Source organism: Pristis pectinata, chromosome 8, assembly GCF_009764475.1.
Source record: "Pristis pectinata isolate sPriPec2 chromosome 8, sPriPec2.1.pri, whole genome shotgun sequence".
Classification (NCBI taxonomy): domain Eukaryota; kingdom Metazoa; phylum Chordata; class Chondrichthyes; order Rhinopristiformes; family Pristidae; genus Pristis; species Pristis pectinata.
Genome location: NC_067412.1, coordinates 93,666,010 through 93,687,075, shown reverse-complemented (window position 1 = coordinate 93,687,075; position 21,066 = coordinate 93,666,010). Strand labels below are relative to the sequence as shown.

The following is a 21,066-nucleotide window of genomic DNA, read 5'->3' as shown; positions in this document are numbered from 1 at the left end:
GGCAGACGGAGAGAGAGAGAGAAAAGTGAAAGGCAGATAGAGTGAGGTGGGGAGAGGGGCTAGTGAAGGTCAAAGACAGCTGCTGGAGGGAGATAAGCAGGAACACAAAGGGCCACCATGCTGGACTTTGATAAGTAAAGGGGGTGAGAATGGGAACCATTGGGGGAGAGGTGTACGACAGGTGGAACCCGAACCAAATGTGGGGGGGTGGTGGTGCGGGGGCCTGTGGGTGAACTGTGTGTGTGTACTGGGTGGATGGAACCAGAAGGGGGAGGGGAATAAGGATGAGTGATGGGGGAGGGGGGTTGGGTGGGGTTGAGGTTTGAAGGAAAGGGGACAACAATGGGAGGACCGGAGGAGGATCGGGAAGGGGGGGGCGCGGGGAAGGTGGGGGGGAATGGGGAAAAGGGAGGTGACCTAAAATTGGGAACTTAATGTTCATGCCATTAGGTTGTAGTCTACCCAGGTGGAATGTGAGGTGGTGTTCCTCTAGTTTGTGTTGGGCCTCACCCTGGCAGTGGAGAAGGCCAAGGATGGATAGATCAGTGTAGGAATGGGAAGGGGAATTGAATTGGAATGCAACTGGGAGCTTGGGATGGCCATTGCGGCCATTTCGTGAGAGTGGACACTGAAGTTCTACACTCTAGAATTAGCTGCACCAGCCACCATGTTCTTCTAGTATAGTCACAACACTGGTTTCGACATGACAATGTGGAAAATTGCCAAGTTATGTCCTGTTCACAAAAAGCAGGTCAAACCCAGTCTGACTAAATTCCATTCACTCATTTTGTTCTCAATCATCAGCAAAATGATGGAACTTGTCACCAGGCTCAAGGACAGCTTCTATCCCACAGTTAGAAGACTATTGAATGGTTCCCTGGTATGATAAGATGGACTCTTGACCTCAAAATCTACCTTGTTATGACCTTGCACCTTATTGTCTACCTGCACTGCACTTTCTCTGTAGCTGTGACACTTTACTCTGTACTGTTATTGTTTTTACCTGTACTACCTCAATGCGCTCTATACTAACTCAATGTAACTGCACTGTGTAATGAATTGATCTGTACGATCGATATGCAAGACAAGTTGTTCACTGTATCTCGGTACATGTGACAATAATAAACCAATTCCAATCCAATAATGCTTGTGCTTAAGTGGAAGAAATGTAATTTAACTCACTATAACCTGTTGTGATCCTAATTTGGGTTTCACCAGAATTACAGCTCTCGACCTTATTACAGTCCTGGTCCAAACATGGACCAAAGAGTTGAATTCTAGAGGTGTGGTGACAGCAACTGTGTGTGATATCAAGGCAGCATTTAATCTAGTGTAACATCAAGGTGCCCTGGTAAAACTGAAGTCCAGAGGAATCAAAAGGAGAACATTCTGATGCTTCGAGACCCTTACAGTGCATAAAGGAAGATGAATGTCAATCCTCCCAGTTCCTGGACATCACTGCAGGAGTTCCTCAGAGCAGCGTCGTCATCCCAACCATCTTCAGCTGCTTCGTCAATGATTGTCCTTCCACCATAACGTCAGAAATGAAATGTTCGGTGATGATTCCACAATTCTATTTGCAAATCTTCAACAAAGGAACAAGACCTGGACATTATCCATGCATGGGCGGATAAGTGGCAAGTAACAGCGGTATCAAAAAGTGCAAGGCAATTAGCATTTCCAGCAAAAGATAGTCGATCTACCTACCCTTGACATTCAATGGTATTACAATTGCCAAGTTCCCACCAACAATATGCTGGGAATTGCAATGAACCATGAGTGCTATAAGAGTGATGAATTTAACATAGTTAATGGTGGTGATAACTGCCCAGCAAGATTAATGGGTCTTCGACTGGATGATGACCAAGTTAAAGGTTTTAAGCAGAGGCACCAGAGTTAATCAACGTCCTGGACTGTCCAGATGAAGGGTCTCGGCCCCAACTGTTGACTGTCCATTTCTCTCCACAGATACTGCCTGACCCGCTGAGTTCCTCCAGCAGTTTGTTTCTTGCCCCACATTCCAGCATCTGCAGTCCTTTGTGTCTCCAGAGATAATCAATACATTCTGTTTGATCTTCCAGAATTTCTTAGATTCTCAGACAGTCCTCCATGGATGGAAGGCAGCCAATGCAGTCTCACTGTTCGAGACAGGAAGAGTACAAAGAACAGAGTGCCAGTTATCTTGTGGGAGAGGAAATGTTTGAAATTATTATTGTGGATGGACTACCAGTGCATGTGGAAAATCCTACTTAAGTGCAGGAATGTGATTTTATGGAAAGGGAAGAGTGTTTAGGTGGACAGTGTGGTGTAGCTAATAGAGATGCTGCTTCATAGCTCCAACAACCTGGATTCAATATTGACCTCTTTCGCTCTTTCGGAGTCTGCACGTTCTCCCTGTGACCACATGAGTTTCCTCCAGGTGCTCCACTTTCCTCCCACCTCCCAAAGACATGTGAGTTGGTAATTAATTGTCTGCTGTAAATCCCCCCCCCCTCGTGTGCAGGTGAGTGGTAGAATCTGGGGATACTTGATGGGTATGTGGGGGAGAATGGATACAGGGAAAAGTAATGAGAGGATGGAATTGCACTGTGAGCTGGCAGAGACTCGATGGGTTGAATTGTCCTCCTTCGACATCATTAGGAAATATGAAAACATGGATGGATAATTATGGGCAACTTGGTCGGCATGGATGAGTTGGGCTGAAGGGCCTGTTTCTGTGCTCTGTCCTCTAATACTCTAAATGCAATGTAGATTTTTTTGAGGGTGTGCTTGTGAGAATGGGAGATCGATGGACGTACAGACACATATATTTAAACCTTTTCTATATTTTGAATTTTCAAGTGACATTTCATAAATTGGCACACAAGAGGTTATTATCAAGAGGAAATATGTCGGCATTATATTAGGATCGAAGATTTGGTTAATGAGGCAGAGAGATTAAGAATAATCTGCTCATTTTAGGAAGGCAAGGTGTAATTAGTAGAATGCCATGCAATCAGTACTTGGGGCTCTGTTATTTACGGAATCCACATCAATAACTTAGATGGGAAGGCCAAATGTAATGTTTGTTAATGATGGGTGGGAAACTGGGGAGGAAGCAAACAGGCTTTTGCTAATAAAACCGTGAGGGGCATAGATCGTCATAATCTTTTTCTAGGGTAGAGGAGTCTAAAACTAGAGGGCACAGGTTTAAGGTGAGAGGGGAAAGATTTAAAAGGAGACCTGAGAAGTAAGTTTGTCCACACAGAGGGTGGTAGGTATATGGAACGAGCTGACAGAGGAAGTGGTAGAGGTGGGTACAACTACAACATTTAAAGGAAATGGATAGGAAGGGTTTAGAGGGATATGGGCCAAATGCAGGCAAATCGGACTAGTTCAGGACACGTTGGTCGGCATGAGCAAGTTGGACCAAAGGATGTATTTCTGTGTTGTATAACTGTTTGACTCTAGGCTAAGAGATAGGTGGGAGGTTAAGTGCTTAAGCTGCTTGAAGCATTTTGATTGTACTGTGGGACATGTGAAATTATTCACTTGGAGAGGTAAAAAGGAAAAGCAGAATATTTTTGTTGAAGGTGAGAGGTTGGGAAATGTTGATATTTGAAGGGATTTGAATGTCCTTGTACATAAATCACAGAAAATTAACGTAGTGTGTTGGGCTTTATTAGAAGTGTATTGCAGTTAAAAATAATGATTTCTTGCTGCAATTAGAGGGTGGTTAAGTTACTGGAGTAGTGTCTTGAGGTCTTGTCTATTGATTCAAAGCCATGAGTTCAAATCCCGCCACAGCAGCTGGGAAATGTAAATTCAAGTAATTAAATAAATCTTGAACTAAAGCTAGTATCAGTAATGTTGACTGTGGAACCAGTGAATTGGTACAAAGGCCATTCTAGTTCACTAACACCCTTCAGGGAAGAAAAACTGCCATCCTTACCCAGTCTGGACTACAAGTGACTTCGGATACACCAACATTATTAACTCTTAACTACCTTCTGAAATGACAAGCCACCAAGTTTAGGTCTAATTAAGGATGAAAATAGATGCTAATAATGTCCACATCCTACGAATGAATAATATTTATATATAAAGGGCTTTGATGACACCAACTTTTATCAATGCACCATAGAAGGTATCCTATCCAGATTCATCACGGCTCTGTCCGTGACCACAAGAAACCGCAGAGAGTTGTGGACACAGCTCAGCACATCACAGAAACCAGGCTCCCCTCCATGAATTCTATCTACACTTCTCACTGCCTCAGTAAAGCAGCCAACATAATCAAAGACCCCACCCAGCCCAGACATTCTCTCTTCTCCCCTCTCCCATTGGGCAGAAGATACAGAAGCCTGAAAGCTCGTACCACCAGGCTCAAGGACGGCTTCTATCTCGCTGTTCTAAAACTATTGAACGGTTCCCTAGTAAAATAAGATGGGACTCTTGATCTCACAATCTACCTCATTATAGTCTTGCACCTTATTGTCTGCCTGTACTGCACTTTCTGTGTTAACTGTAACTCTTTTTTCCTGCATTCTGTTATTGTTTTCCCTTGTGCTACCTCAATGCTCTGTTGTAATTAAATGATCTGTATGGAACAAGTTTTTCACTGTACCTCAGTGCATGTGACAATAATAAACCAATTTACCAATTTATCAGTTCACCACAACTAAAGAACTATGTAAGTTTTCGGTCTCCTGATGTAAAGAAGGATAAGAAGGATACACCTGAATGAATTGAAAGTAGGTTCATTTGATTGACTCCCAGGATTAGAGGATCGTCTCGAAGAGTGCCATGGGATGTTTTGCTTGGTTACAGTTACTATATACAAAGAAACTGATATTGCTCTCGCAAAATCATTTTCTTGTTATATCTTTATGCAGTCATTCAGCATGGAACTACATCATTCGATAAATATTTCTTCATGTTACAAGAATATTGCCAGGACTTCAGGGCCTGAGTTATAGGGAGAGGTTGGGCAGGCTAGGACTTTATTCCTTGGAGTGCAGGAGACTGAGGCATGGCCTTATAAAGGTGTATAAAATCGTGAGGGGCATAGATAGGGTGAATGCACACAATCTTTTTCCCAGGGAAAGGGAATCATAGCTGGAGGGCATAGATTTAAGGTGAGAGGGGAAACATGTAAATGAAACCTGAGGGACAAATTCTACATGTAGAGAGTGGGGCATTTCTGGAATGAACTGCGAGAGGAAGTGGTTGAGGCAGGTACAGTAACAGCATTTAAAAGATTCTTGGGCACGTACATGGACAGGAAAGGCTTAGAAGGATATGGGCTAAATGCAGGCAAATGGGACTGGTTTAGATGGGCCGAAGGGCCAGTTTCCGTGCTGTATACTCTAGGACTCGTTTTCTTTAAATATTTCAGTTATTTTTAACATTTTTGCAATATGCGCCTCATTATTCTTTTACTGACTCGATAAACATATTCCACACAGCTTAATAAAAACACTCAGGAGAAATTTCTTCTAGTCCATGAGCAAGTATACTTATCTGCATGAGTTAATTATTTAGCATAAGTGAACCATGTGGGACACATAACATCATTCCAGCAACACTTTCCAAATTTCATAAATTAATTTTGAGTTACAGGATATTGTCTATTTTCTAATTAATAAAGATAAATCTCCTTGACATAATTCATTAATTTGTTTATAAATAAACACAAATCATTTTTTTCTGCTTAAAATAATTATTAGACATTGTGTTTATTGATCAAGCTCTCGGTATCTGATTCCCCACAGCCGGGGTGTGAAGGAATATTATCCATGTGAGTGCATCTCCAACACAATGAAGGAGCTTAAAACTACACTGCTTCCCCTCTACTACCTTAAACGTGCAATCTCTCCACTGCTGGCACACTGATTCAAACCACATTGAAACACTAAGGAGTGGTTAAAAACATTTAAGAAAATGTAAGGCATTAATTAATTATCTTTTTATTGAGATCCCCATTCAAATGAATGGGAGTTCCAATCCTACACCAGGACTGGCTGGTAAGGAATCATTGAGGCAGATTTTTGAGGAATCCCAACACAACTGGGCTCTGCCACTGCACTCCCCATGGAGGCTGGTAATGGAGCAGAGTGACACTGCTTAGGGCAGGACCCCATAAATGAATGTCGGACCTGGATACAACTGAATGCCAGAGGCATTGACCATAGTCAGCATGACACTACATGTTACATTTAACATGTACAATGGAGAATTTCTATCCCACTAGTCAGATTTCAGAGATGGGGAATATGTTTAGACAATCAGGAATGTGAGGAAAGTGTCATTCAAAATAATTAAGCAACATTCTCTACAAATGATATTACTCACTGCTGCCTTGTTTGCTTGTCAAATCTTCAAAGGGCCAAACTAGCCGGATGATGTTCCAGGTCAGGACAATCCTGGAATGTGCCTTGTCCTGTAGACTGGCAGACTACTCATTTAGTTTTCCTTGACTTGTTATATTCTTGCAGTAACAATTGAAGGAAATGGTATTCATTATTTCTGCTAGACTAGATAAAAGTCGTTTGATAGATTATACTGGATAAAAGTATTTGAAATTTGTTTCAGATCTTTTGTGATCCAAGATTGACAAGAAGAAAACTGATTTTATGAAAGTATCATGTGAAGGAGTGATCAGCTACTCCCAACCTCCCAAGTTTGATTCTGTGATGCAAACAGCTCACTGTTGGCACACCGTCAGGTCGTGACTGTTAAAGGATTGATTTTAGCTCAATACCCAAACAGCACAAAACATTAATACTTAAAGAGGTATAGCAGCACTAAACTGGACTTGAGGGTTGCTTGACCTGTCGCTCAACTTTACCAACCGTGTTGAGACCATGGATGAGAACTCCAATGATAAGTGTCTCACTGACCAACCTCACAAAGCCCTTTCAGTCTATGGTCAGGACACAAGAAAATAGGAGCAAGGTAGGCCACTCGCCCCTCAAACCTGCCTACCATTGAATATGATCATGGCTCAAGTCCCCTTCCGTACCAGTTCCCCATAACCCTCAATTCCTCGACCTTTCAAATATTTATCTATCTCCACCTTAAACATATCAAATGATCTGGCCTCCACCACCCTTGGGGTCAGAGAATTCCAGTGATTCACCTCTGTCTGAGAGAAGAGATTTCTACACACCTTTGTTTTAAATGACCAACCCTTATTTTGTAGCTATCAAGTCGAGTTTATCATCATATGCACAAGTACATGTATACATGGGTACAATGAGAAACTTACAGCAATTTCACTGGCACATCATATAAGCAGCATTTACAAGAAAAACATAAATTAAACATAAATTATACACAACTTTTACAAGAACACAATTAGAACAAAACAAAAACAAAGTCCATTTTAGTACAAAGTGATCAGAGTGTTGCTAAGCTCTAGTGATTTGTGTTTTGCCATTTGGTTCAAGAACCGAATGGTTGAAGGGAAGCAGCTGTTCTTGAACCTGGTGGTGTGGGACTTCAGGCTTCTGTATCTCCTGCCTGATGGGAGCTGTGAGAAGATGACACGGCCCGGATGGTGGGGATCTTTGATGATATTTTCTTGAGGCAGCGCCTCCTGTAGATACTACCACTGGTGGGGAGGGATGTGCCTGTGATGTATTGGGCAGGGTCCACTACCTTCTGCAGCTTCTTATGTTCCCATACATTTGAATTACCAAACCACGATGCAACCAGTCAGGATACCCTTTGTAGGAGTTTGTTGGTAACAAGTCAAACGTCTATAACCTCCAAAGAAAGTGGAGACTCTGGCGCACTTTCCTTATGATTGTATCTGTGTGCTGGGCCCAGAACAGTTCACCAAAGTTAGGTCCTCTTGTTTGCAACTTTACCATAAATATCTCAACACCTACCCTCTCAAGCCTCCTAGGACTTTTATGTTTGTTTATGGTCACTCCTCGTTATTCTGAACTGCAAGGAATACAGATCCAAACTGTTGAGCCTCTCTTGATAGGGCAAGCCTCTCACCCCAGGAATTATCTTGGTGAATCTTCTTTAGACTGCCTTCAATGCTACTTTATCCTTTTTTAGATAAGTGGACCAAAACTGTGTGCGTTATTCTGGGTGTGGCCTCACCCATACCCTGTTCAACTGTAACAAAATCTCACTTATTCTTAAACTCCAATCCCTTTGCAATAAAGGTCAATGTGCTGTTTGCCTTTTTAATGACTTGTTAGGCCTGCCTGCTAAATTTTTTGTGATTCATGCACGAGGACTCCTAGATACCTCTGAACTTCACTCATTTGCTATCCCATTCCATTCAGATGATAACCCACCTGTAGGGGTGCAATGTAAAGGTGGTCATTTGCCTGGGCTGATGCACCTGCAACAAAAATGTGCAGAAGTAGGTCAAGGCAATTCAAGACATGGCACTTTGCTTGAGTACTGCCCAGTATTGCCACAATAATATGGCTACGCTGTGTACAAACTACAGCAACCTGCAAATCCAGGTCAAGATCTCCATGGTTACTGCTGCTGAAATGGATGATGGCATCAATGTGCTAGGCATCATCATGCTTTTGTTCCTCTGCAAAGATGTACAATGGTGTTCCTTCATTGCTTCTCAATCAAAACACATGAACTCCTCCCAAATGCCACGGTGAAGCCCAGTTGGATCAAGGGGTGCAGTGGAGAAACACCCAATACTATCTGCTCTAGGCAACTGGAGCTGGTCAAGAAATCACCCATCATCCATATGTCAAGAAGACATAGATTAAATGTTTACTGTAGCAGGAATGTGAAACAGTTTCACCAAAAGTAAAGTACATGGACAGTGAGGTTGGTTTACTTCAGATTATTTCATGCCACCTCTGTCCAGAGTCAGGTCCGACAATACCCTGGACTTACAATGAAGTCTCTAGACAGGATCAAAGCTACACCCCTTCCAAGCAAACTTGCAAATGCAGCTATAACAACATGGATACAGCAGGCATATACCATAGCCGTCATAATCCTCTGAGTAGTAATATCAGTGGTGTACAAAATAGAGCTTACCTGAAAAGTAACTCACATTGCAAAGGATTTGGTATTGGTATTGGTATTGGTTTATTATTATCACTTGTACCAAGGTACAGTGAAAAACTTGTCTTGCATACCGATCGTACAGGTCAATTCATTACACAGTGCAGTTACATTGAATTAGTACAGAGTGCATTGATGTAGTACAGGTAAAAGCAATAACAGTACAGAGTAAAGTGTCACAGCTACAGAGAAAGTGCAGTGCAATAAGGTGCAAGGTCACAACAAGGTAGATCATGAGGTCATAGTCCATCTCATTGTATAAGGGAACCGTTCAATAGTCTTATCACAGTGGGGTAGAAGCTGTCCTTAAGTCTGGTGGTACATGCCTTCAGGCTCCTGTATCTTCTACCTGATGGATAAGCTGTGATGAGCACACTGAAGGCTGCAGTGTGTAATATCTATTGCAGTTACTTACTGCTTGTACAGATCAATTCATTACACAGTGCATTGAGGTAGTACAGGGTGAAAACAATAACAGTACAGAGTAAAGTGTCACAGCTACAGAGAAAGTGCAGTGCAGGTAGACAATAAGGTGCAAGGTCACAACAAGGTAGACTGTGAGGTCAAGGGTCCATCTCATCCTGTTAATTTGCACAATTAACAGGACTGCTTCCCTCTCTGTAAACCAAGGATACTTAATTGTTTGAATGACGATGATGACCAATTTACTGGTTCACCTTATGCTCTAATTCCTCTAAACTAGCATGGTTTGTGCAGAGTTAATGCTGCTTCCTGTTTTGCTCAGGATTTGCAGTTTTCACCACAAAGGAAACACCAACAGCAGGTAGACTGCAACATTTCCATGACAGCAAAGTGTTTCGTTCTCTTATTTTGCAGCTGCGGTGTTTTACTGGCTCTGGACTGGTGGACTAATTTTAACTCCATCACCTCACCCCACCTTACCTCATGGGTGCTCGACTTGATGGTCTCCTGGAACTGCACTCCCTTCTGTTGTAATGTTAAATCCAAGATTTGTAGCAGAGTGAAGTAATGAGCACTGTTCATGTCAACTTGTTCTCCAGAAGGTTAAACAATGACTTAAAAGAGGTGTTTATGATAATTAAAGGAATGGATCAAGGAGATATTGTGGTGACACATTAGTTCCGTTACAGGACGTTGTCCACAGTCATATCCCAATGATGTGAGACAAGGGTGCAGAATATTTGAATATTTCTCATCTGCATCAGAGCTTGAAGTAGAAGAAAAGTCAAAGCTTTCGGTCGAGTGCAGTTTTGAAGGATTGCTGTACTACCAGCCTCCCCTTCATGGACTCTGTCCATATGTCTCACTGCCTCGATAACATGATCAAAGACCCCTCCCACCCCGGACATTCTCTCTTCTCCCCTCTCCCATCAGGCAGAAGATACAAAAGCCTGAAAGCACGTACCACCAGACTCAAGGACAGCTTCTATCCCACTGTTATAAGATTATTGAATGGACCTCTTGTACCAATACCAATAAGGTGGACTCTTGACCTCATAATCTGCCTCATTATGGCCTTGCACCTTACTGTCTGCCTGCACTGCACTTTCTCTGTTACTGTAACGCTTTATTCTGCATTCTGTTATTGTTTTCCCTTGTACTACCTGAATGCACTGATGTGATGAAATGTTCTGTATGGGTGGCATGCAAAACAAAGTTTTTCGCTGTACCTCAGTACATGTGATATAATTAACCAATTTACTAATTTGCCAGATGAGGAGCCTGCTTTTATGTTCCTCATAAAAGCAGGAACATAAAGAGCCTTCTTTATGTTCCTGCTTTTATGAGGAACATAAAATATGCCAGGACACCAATTCAAAGCAGGCTGGTATCCATAACTAAAACACATAACATAGTTATGGTCATGATCATATGGCTGTTCCTGGGAGCTTGCTGTGCACACATTGGTGGCCACATTTTCTACAGTGCAAAAGTGACCACACCTCAAGAGTATAGAACAAAAGTGACCCCAGGAATGAAAGGCTTAACCCATGAGGAGCGTTTGAGGGCCTGGACTCGATGGGAGTTCAGAAGAATGAGAGGGGATCTCATTGAAACCTACCAGATTCTGAAAGACCTGGATAGAGTGGGTGTGGAGAGGATGTTTCCGTCAGTAGGGGAGTCTAGGATCTGAGGGGACAGCCTCAGAATAAAGGGATGTCCCTTTATAACTGAGATGAGGAGGAATTTCTTCAGCCAGTGCGTGGTGAATCTGTGGAATTCGTCGCCGCAGAGGGCTGTGGAGACCAAGTCATTGGGTGTATTTAAGGCAGAGATTGATAGGTTGTTGATTGGTAAGGGGGTTAAAGGTTACTGGGAGAATGGTGTTGAAAAAATTCAGCTATGATTGAATGGCAAAGCAGACCCAAAAGGCCTTATTCTACTCCTATATTTTATGGTCTTATGGTCTATATATCACTGCCTATATTGCAGTTTGGAACATCCCCAGACAGAAATTGAGAGGGTTTGGTAATGCAAGCCCTTTTTCCTTAACTGAGATTGCTACATGTGTTAGGGATGAATGTTCAGAGGAGTGCATGGAGTGAAACACATCAGGAAGGATACCGGTGAGTAGTGGTACAGTGTATTCTGTACAGTGCAGTAGCCAAGCCTGCATGAATTAAACTGCAACGCTGTTGACCTCAGGATCGGTGTTTGTGATATCATTGTGGAATCAGATTTACCTTTAATGATGCAACGACGAGCAGGCTTTTTTGTTCATTCTCTTTCTATATATTCTCAACAGATAACCTACTTGTTCTCTTTCTGAATCTGCAGCTTACATTGAAGACTTGGCAAGGAGTGTTGATCAGAGTCGAAGGCTGATTATCGTGTTGACACCAGACTATGTCATAAGACGTGGGTGGAGCATATTCCAGCTGGAGAACAGACTGCATAACATGCTTGTGACTGGAGAAATCAAAGTTATTTTGATCGAATGCCCTAATGTGCAAGGGATAATGAACTATCATGAAATTGAAGCCTTAAAAGACAATATAAAACTTTTATCTGTCATCAAGTGGTGTGGACCTAATTGTAACAAACTAAACTCTAAGTTTTGGAAGAAAGTCCAGTACGAGATGCCCATTAAGAGAAAGGAGCCAGTTACACGTGGCCAGGTCCTGGATTCTGGTGAACAGGGTATCTTTGGAGAACTGCAAGCTGTCTCAACGGTTTCCATGGCAGCAAACACCGCCACGCTTGGACCTCCCCCGGCAGAACTGCCACCAAACTTTCACAAAGCAGATCATATGCAAATGAGGCATTACTGTCGAACTTACGAGTACGACTTTTCGCCTACGTCAGTGCCCATTACCTCGATTAGCAATCAACACACCTACGGCAATATTCCAATGACCCTCATTAATGGACAGGTGCCACAGATCATTATCACCAGAGATCCTTCCCTCCGGGACAACCCCATGAGCAATGAATGCCTGCCAATGTCTTCAAGAGAGATCGGTATCACGAGCGATATCTGGTAAGGGTTGGGCAGAAGGGCCCAGTTCCCCTGTCTCTCCACATTTCCATCCAAAGGCTCACAGGATAGAAAACCTAACATTAAACTCACGAGCCGTGAACACTTCTGCAGCCATGCAATATCCTAGAATAATGTTATCTTTTAGACATTGTATGTGTGAGCTTGTATATTTTAGTTTGAAGTTTAAGAAGATTGTCAGCCTGTGCTATAGATTGGCTTTAACCCTTTCCTGCACAAAGTTGCCAAATCTGAATCAGCTGATGATAGCAGATGTTGTTTTGAGTGGGTCACTGTGTCTTCACGGTCAGTACAAAACTTATGAACCAATTATTGGAACTCTTCCCCCCTAAAAAGCTGGGGTATTGATTGAAACTATTGATACTGTGATGAACTTATTTTGTCAGTCTTGGGCATTAAGGGTTATGGAAGGAACCAAAGGATGTTGAGGGAGCTAATCATGATTTAATCGAATGTGGGAACATGTTCGAGGGGCCAAATAGTTTCTTCCTGTTCGTATGTTCCCAGCCGCATAGGCTGCATATACTTGATATACATTGTTAGAAGTGAGGACACTAGAGATTCTTATTTTCGTTTCCATTTGTATTCTGCCAGCTGTGTGCTTCACAGATGTTGGCTCCAGTGGGACATAACAATATCACTGGAAGCAAAGGGGAGCCTTGAGCAGCCATGAATTCCAACCAGGTTTTTAAAAACCCATAGCCAAATCTTGCAAAGATGAATGATGACAGAGTGGTTAAATATAATACACAGGACACAGCTGTGCGTAGTACTGTCAGCCTCTCACTGAGGGGCTCCAGTCTTTTGCACAATGACCTGCTGTTCTAACACTGCTTTATGTTCCCTTTTCTCTCGGGATTAATTTCTTTTTCCACAATGTGTTTTTAACATCCATCAATCTCAGCGTTAATACAGTTGACTTTCTTACCCAAAATTGCTGCAGCCTAATTTTTTTTGAATTGGTTATTGTCAATCAAGAGTGAACCTCATTCTCTTTGATACAATTTACCACATAATATTGTCGCACCCTCACCCCCGTTCCCTTCCCACATCTCTCCTTACCTCTTGGAAGTCAGATATGAGACATTGCACGGAAAATTCAAACAAGTTCGTGGAAATAAAATGACGTTGGCTTGGGCGTACCATCAAGGCATGCTGTGTGATTAGTTCCAAATGCACACATATTTAAAGAACTACATGTATATTCACCAGATTAATCCACTTTTAAACAAAGCACATTGAATAAATAACATCTCCTCTGTAGGTGACAGTGCAGGGTTTATTTCAAGTCTGTAATAGATGTAACTTAGACTAATAAGTTATGGGTTGCACCCCATACATAAAATGAGTCTCCCACATCAAGGGAATGTTAGGTAAGCTGTCTTCCATGTAATGCCAGAAAACTCTAACCAAGCTGTCTGTCCTATTCCAGAAATTATTTTAAACATTACAAGCTTCTGCCAAACAGAATCTTGCAGCTGGATGAGGAATTAGCTGCACCATGAGTAACTCGCTAGCCAAACACTCCCTTGTCATAATATCTTTGGTTATTACAGCTGCTCTGTTTCTAAAACACAGAAGCGGTGAAGAAAGTGACCATTGCCTGCTTTGTGAAGCAAAGGGTAGTCCCTCTTAAACTACATTTGTGTAAATGATGCAATTGTTTCTTAACATAAAGCCATCACCTTCAGAGATGATATTTCTACATCAGACTAGGCAGTAGGTAAAAGGGATCTTAATTCGAAGTGGGATGGCACAGATTGCACAGCCAGTGGAGCCACTGTTTCACAGTGCCAGTGACCCAGGTTCAATCCTGGCTTTGGGTGCTGAGTGTGTGGAGTCTACGTGTTCTCCCTGATCATGCGGCTTTCCTCCGAGTACAGTTTTCGGTATCAGGGCTGTTGGTTTAGACAGTTGAAAAGATGCTGAAAAGATAGATGATTAAACAAGGTGTGTGAAAGACACAGTGTCTGCGATGGGATAGAGAAGTAAGGGGTCAAAAAGATGGCATTGGGCGTATGACATTGAGAAGTGTAAGGATATCCACTTTGGTGTAAGGAGTAGAAATCTGAGCATTGTTTAATTGGTTGAAATTACTTAATGTTGGCTTTCAGAGGGATCTGTTCCCTCTCACACCCCAAAGACATGCAGGTCGGTAGGCAAATTGACCACTGTAAATTGTCCCTAGTGTGTAGGTAAATGATGGAATCTGGTGGTGTGGAGATTGGGGGGAGGGCGGGTGGTTGAAAATGTGGGGAGAGTAAAATGGGAATTAATGTAGGATTAGTGTAAGTGGCTGGTTGATGGTCAGTGGAGATTGAAGGCCCAGTTTCTGTGCTGTTTCTCTGTATGATCATAATAGTTGCTTTCTTTTGTTTCCATTTCAATGAATTGAACAAGCCCTTCCCCGGTCACTGCAGGGTGCGGACTGGACATGAAATGAAAAGCTTGCATCTTTGCAACTGGCCAAACCAGCCAGGGCCAGGGAGCAGACCTCACGGCCAGCAGTGTCTGTCCACCTGGACTTTAAGTTTTCTGGATGAAGGGGAACAAAGGATGGGCCTAGCAGTGAGGTCTCAGGTAGTGCATCCCAAGCCTTCTCCAACACCCATCTCGCCGCATCTGATCTGCAGGTTGGCTCAGTCTTCTGCATTTCAGTGCGGAGGTTCAGACATACCAGGTGTTTTCAAAGAAAAGCAGGAAGACTCTTCTCTGGTCAGTATATGACTTCAATCAATGATCTAAATCAAATTACTGTGCTTCTGTACAGAATAAGAGAAGATAAGCATGATCTGACTGAATTTTAGGGCTTTCCCAAGTACTCTACAGCTGGTGAAGCCCTTTAAAAGCAGAAAAATGCTTGTGATTTTGGAAGTGTGGCAGCCAGTTTGTGCACAGAAAGCTACCACAAGCAGCAATGTGACAGAGGCATGGTAATTTGAGTTAGTTCATTGATTGAAGTCATATATTGACCAGGGAAGAGTTTTCCTGCTCTTGTTTGAAAACGTGCCAAGGAAGGTTTATATCCTGGGATGCAGCCAGAATCTTGGATTAGCATCACGTCTGAAAGCTGACAAAGCAATGCGCCCTCAGCACCACACACGTTGACAACTGGGTACCTAACCCTTGACCAAGAAACCCAAGTAAAAATTGGGTCTGTAACTGGCACTTGTAATTGTGCTACACTGAGAGAAATAGTCTGAGCTCACTGACAAATGATACACTATACCATTGCTCTGTACTATCCTATGGCTTTGTCCTTTCTACCGTGGCTTCTTACTATATACCATGGCTCTAAATATACCATGGTTCTACACATATACCATGGCTCTGTATATACCATGGCTCTACACTATATACTGTTTCTACCTACATGGCTCTACACTATGGTTCTACACTATACCGCTCTACACTATATACCATGGCTACAATATACCATGGCTGCACTATATACCGGCTCTACACTATATACCATGGCTCTACACTATATACTGGCTCCACTCTACACCATGGCTGCACCATATACCATGACTCTATACTGCACCATGGTTCTACACTATGTACCATGGTTCTACACTATGCACCATGGCTCTACACTATATACTGTTTCTACCTACATGGCTCTGCACTATGGTTCTACACTATACCGCTCTACACCATATACCATGGCTACAATATACCATGGCCGCACTATATACCGGCTCTACACTATATACCATGGCTCTACACTATATACTGGCTCCACTCTACACCATGGCTGCACCATATACCATGACTCTTTACTGCACCATGGTTCTACACTATGTACCATGGTTCTACACTATGTACCATGGCTCTACACTATATACCATGGGTCCACTCTGTATACCATGGTTCTACACTATATGCATTAGTTCTACACTATATGTTCTGCAGTACATACCACAGCTCTAACTACGTATACAGTAGATACCAATGCACTACTATCATTCTACACTATACCATTGCTCTACTCTATACCATGGCTCTGTGCCATGACTGAACCAATCTTGATGGGCTTACAATACCAACTGCTTGAGGACAGTGAATATGTGAGGTAGAATCTGGAGCAACAAACAATCTGCTGGAGGACCTCAGCAAGCTGAACAGCATCTGTGCAGGGAAAGAAATTGTTGACATTTCGGGTTGAAACCCTGCATCAGGACACAGTAGATTGTTTGTTGCTCCAGATTCCAGCATCTGCAGTCTCATGTGTCTCTTGAGGTAGAGTATGGATTGGACTCTTAATGGTCAATAGCAAGTTAGCTCTGTCCCTTCCCCCATGTACTCCATTGGCACTATTAGCTCTCCAGTGTACATCATGAGACTAGAAAGACACTTTCAGATTTCGAGTGTATGTTCAGTTAGGAAACAATGTGCAAGAAATTGTAATTTACAACTGGCAAAAGTATAATTAGAAGCTTCATATTTGTTCTGTATCAGGGGATGTGCACAAATCATTTTATTGAAACAATTTTTCCTGTTTAAAATTAAATAAATTCTGCGCTCACCTCCACAAAACCTGTCGAACCTGAAGGTTTCCTTAAGAGGCATCTCTCTCATATCACCTTTTACACAATTGTCCAGCAATGCTGAATTTTGTTTACTCTTGTGATTTGAGATCTTAATGATTTTTTTTCTTAATTTAGCCAGAAGCACCCTGATTTTGCAATGTGGTTATTTCAAATTTCAACACAGAAAAGGCAATCTATTTCATATTAGATTCAGCAAACAAAACCGTGTTCATTGTAACTGCCACCAAAACATTGATTCCTATGTATTTAATTTTCGGGGTGTCTGTGTAGTGATGGCTTGGTTGGGGGGAAGCAGGTTGGATTGCACACTAACAACAAGAATGGTTCCCAGCCAATTGCTCTGTCTTGGAAGATACATGCTCTAATCCAATCTATCAAGCAATCTGTGACTACTCGCAGCATCACAGAAACCTCTCATGTGGAGGTGGTGATTCAGCCGATTCAGCTCATGCTGGCCATTTAGATTACCCCTTCTTTCCACTTCTTTGTCTGTCACCTTATAGTTACAGTTCAAGTGCAGAGAGTTCCAGACCATGACCATATATTCATTAATACCATTTTATTCTCCCCACATTCCCACCGACTCCATCCAGATTCTACCACTCACCAGTTGCAATTTATCTACCAATTTATCTATCCTCTGGCCAATCAATCTACCAACTAACTTCAGTTAAAAAGCTCTCAATTCCCTCTAAACTTTCCATCAAATTAACGTTGCCAAGATAAACTACATTGCTTCGAAGACTTGCTTGCAGTTCCAAACACCAATGGTATATTTTTGAAGAAATGCACAGAAGTTCTTCAACATGTATCACCTCACCAACATCAGTAGTACAGGTCTTCATCACATTGCCATTTGAGAAGGTTGTTGCGTGCACTTTGATGGACACTTTTCCTATGTTATAACAGTCTGTGCTCTTCCAATGTACTTCATTGGGAACAAGTTCCTTTGTGATGTCTAGGAACTGCAAACAAGTGCCGTGGAAACACAAATCTTTCCAATCTTTGTTCCCAAATTTCCATCCTTCATTAGTGAACTCAAGTAGTTCATAACAACAGGGCATTGGACCTTGGAAGGCATTTCATCCAATGTCCTCAACTTGCAACATGGACTGGTAGTAAGCAATCAAGAGTGGGGAAACCAGGAACATTTCTCTAGTGCCCACCCTGGCTGAGATCTGAGACACACAGACTTCTAATTTTGCATGTTTTGGTTTATAAATCCTTTAAATAACTTCAGGAGAACAATTTAAATAACAGTAACCAACTTCCTTGAGTGGGCCATGTATGACAGTGACATTCACTACAGAGTAACCACCGTGATCCACAGAATATTGAGCTCAGTTAGCTAATGCAAAAATAGGGGACTTCAGTAGAGGAAATTATGCATAGACACATCGGTAGTTAATTAATGAACCATTTGTTATCGGGCCCTTTGTTATTATTTGTTATCTTTGAGTGGATGTAGATGGATATCGCTAGCAAGCCTAGTGTTTATTGTCCATCCCTGATTGCCCTCAAGGAGGTGGTGATGAGCCATCTTCCTGAACTTCTCAGACCTGTCTGAGTGTGTGTGGGAGGCAGATAATCTCACAACAGTTGACAAGTAGCTGGACGAGCACTTGAATTGGCAAAGCATAGACCAAGTGCTCGTAAATGGGATATCTGGATAGGTACTTGATGGTTGCCATGGATATGGTGGGTCACAGGGCCTGTTTCTCTGCTATTTGACCAATGATCTTCCAATGAAGATACACGCAGAGCGTTATTGGGTGGCAAATTCCAGGAATTAGATCCAGCAATAATGAAGTAAGAGCAGTATACTTCTAAGTTAGGATGAAGTTTGACTTGGACAGGAACCTACAGCTGGTGACGCTCCTGTGCCCTTGAAGTCTGTATCCCTATTGCTGGTTAAGTTCACAATTTGGGGAGGTCCTGTCGGAATAACCTGTGAGAATAATTGGAGAGTGTGAATGGCGTGGTGCAATGTTGGTGGAGGGGATTAATGTTTCGAGTTGTGGAGAATGTGCCATTCAAGCAGCTGCTTGAACCTGGATGATGTTGAGCTTCTTAAGAGTTGCTGGAGCTGCAGTCATCCAGGCCAGTAGAGAGCATTGCATCACATTCCTGACTTATACCAACTAGCAGGTAGAAAAACTTATGGGAGTTAGGGGGAGACTCGCTTGCTTTCCCCCATTCCCCAAATTCAAATGGACTGAAACTCGAGTAGGTGTGGTGAGGGTTTTAATGTCCCACCTCGAGAAATGGTCCACTCTGTCAGGTGACTTCCCCAAGTGGTGATATTTACTCTGATTACTCTCTTCTGCCTGCCTGTCCAGTCTGCATGTGGAATAGGACCCCAAGGGACTGACAGTAACTTGGGAGGAGAGAATAGGTCTGCTCCATTTGTGAAATGAATAGCAACTAGATTGAATGTAGTAGAATAATTCCCCCTCCTTGGCCAAGGCAGTGATAACATGGACAAAGCAAAATAAGCGAGGACTTTTAAAATAAGTTATCAATGCTCGTATATTATCAAATAATTCTGCCTTTCCCACTATGTAACATGCTCATGCACATTAATATTTACGGCATCAACTTCATTGACAAAGCAGGGTATAATATTCCCGACAAGGTGGCATTAACCCAAACCTACAAGGAAGCTTTTCAAATATATTTTTTCTGTTGCCTTGAAGAGTGTCTGACCCAATCAATGGTGACCAACAAACAAAATGGGTTTAGCCTTGGGCAGGATACAGAGGAGATTTTAACTCCAGGGACAAGTGGCTGGAGTGATGTGGAGAAGTTGGAGAGCTGGGGTTGTTCTCTGGAGTGCTGAGGTTGTGGGGAGGTGTCCAAAATCATTAAAGGTGCTGGAAGCATTGATGCTTCTAATGGTGGGCAAAAACCAGAGGATATCTCAAGATAATACACAAAGAAAGAACCAGAGAGAATGTGGGGAGAGTTTTTTTTGTTAGAAAAGTGTGTTATCATGATCTGGAATGCCCTCTCTGCAATGGCAAAGGCACCAGATTCAGAAATAACTTACAAAAAGGAACCGGCTGTACACTTGAATTCGATGGGTCTAACAGCTTCTTCCTGTGTGGTATGATTTTATAATTGTGTTGGAGAGCACAGGAAATTTATTGATTTAAGGGCTGCCCAGTTATTTCTGAGCAAGCATGTCCACTTGAAGAGTCACCTCATCTGCTTACGTGACCACTGAGCAGTATCAAAGCATGAACCACATGTGACACTTATACCAGGGTAATATGCCCGTTCAATAGTCAGGGGCTGCTTATTTGATACAACCAAATGCTAAAAGATAAGCTGGCTTCATGGGGTCAGGTAAGAACTGCTGTCCGCCGTTACTAACCAGAGCTGTTCAACTGACCATTATTTTCCCATATCCAATGTAAATAGACACAAAGCCTTTAAGAAATATTGTATTCATGCTGTCGATCTTTTCAGACGGCACAACACATTTCAAAAAACTGAAGCTGGGAGCTGCAAAGATGTAGAGTAACTAGATTATCTCAGCAATTGCACTTTCCAGACACATCACCAAGTACGATGGTCACCTCGGCAGGTGAACAAGCTTTAAGATGCTTCCCTAACTTCCAGTCCTCTAAAAGGCCATCAGAGGTTCATTAGCATTCTGAAAGCAGCTACAATGAAGATGTTTCCACAGATGCATTCGTTAGATTTTATGAGCACAGAACATCCAGTATCCCATACCTATCACAGCACAACCCTCTTGCTAAAAAGAGAAAAATAAATTTTTTGGATTCCTTGTAAAGTACCAGTTAGCTGTTGGAAAAATTTTACTACTTGTACATAAATATTTTTGTATTTAAAGGGGGTGATTTCGCCACCTTTGGTATACAAGTAATTTCAGGAAGAGAATCACTGAGTTATTTGCCAATTTTGTAAAGTATTTCACTAAGCTGTCTTCTCACTTACAACATTGTGTTAATATATCCTTAATGC

The 21,066-nt window shown here is 42.2% G+C and overlaps 1 protein-coding gene across 1 annotated transcript in view; it reads left to right on the top strand.

Annotated features, from left to right (window-relative positions):
- LOC127573825 (interleukin-1 receptor accessory protein-like 1) overlaps nucleotides 1–13,234 on the top strand; it is a 47,212-nt gene extending 33,978 nt beyond the window's left edge. The window contains exon 5 of the mRNA XM_052022334.1: nucleotides 11,803–13,234. Coding sequence (XP_051878294.1) covers nucleotides 11,803–12,509 — 707 coding nt within the window. The 3' untranslated portion in view covers nucleotides 12,510–13,234. The remainder of the gene's footprint in view (nucleotides 1–11,802) is intronic.
- The last annotated feature ends 7,832 nt before the right edge of the window (nucleotides 13,235–21,066 follow it).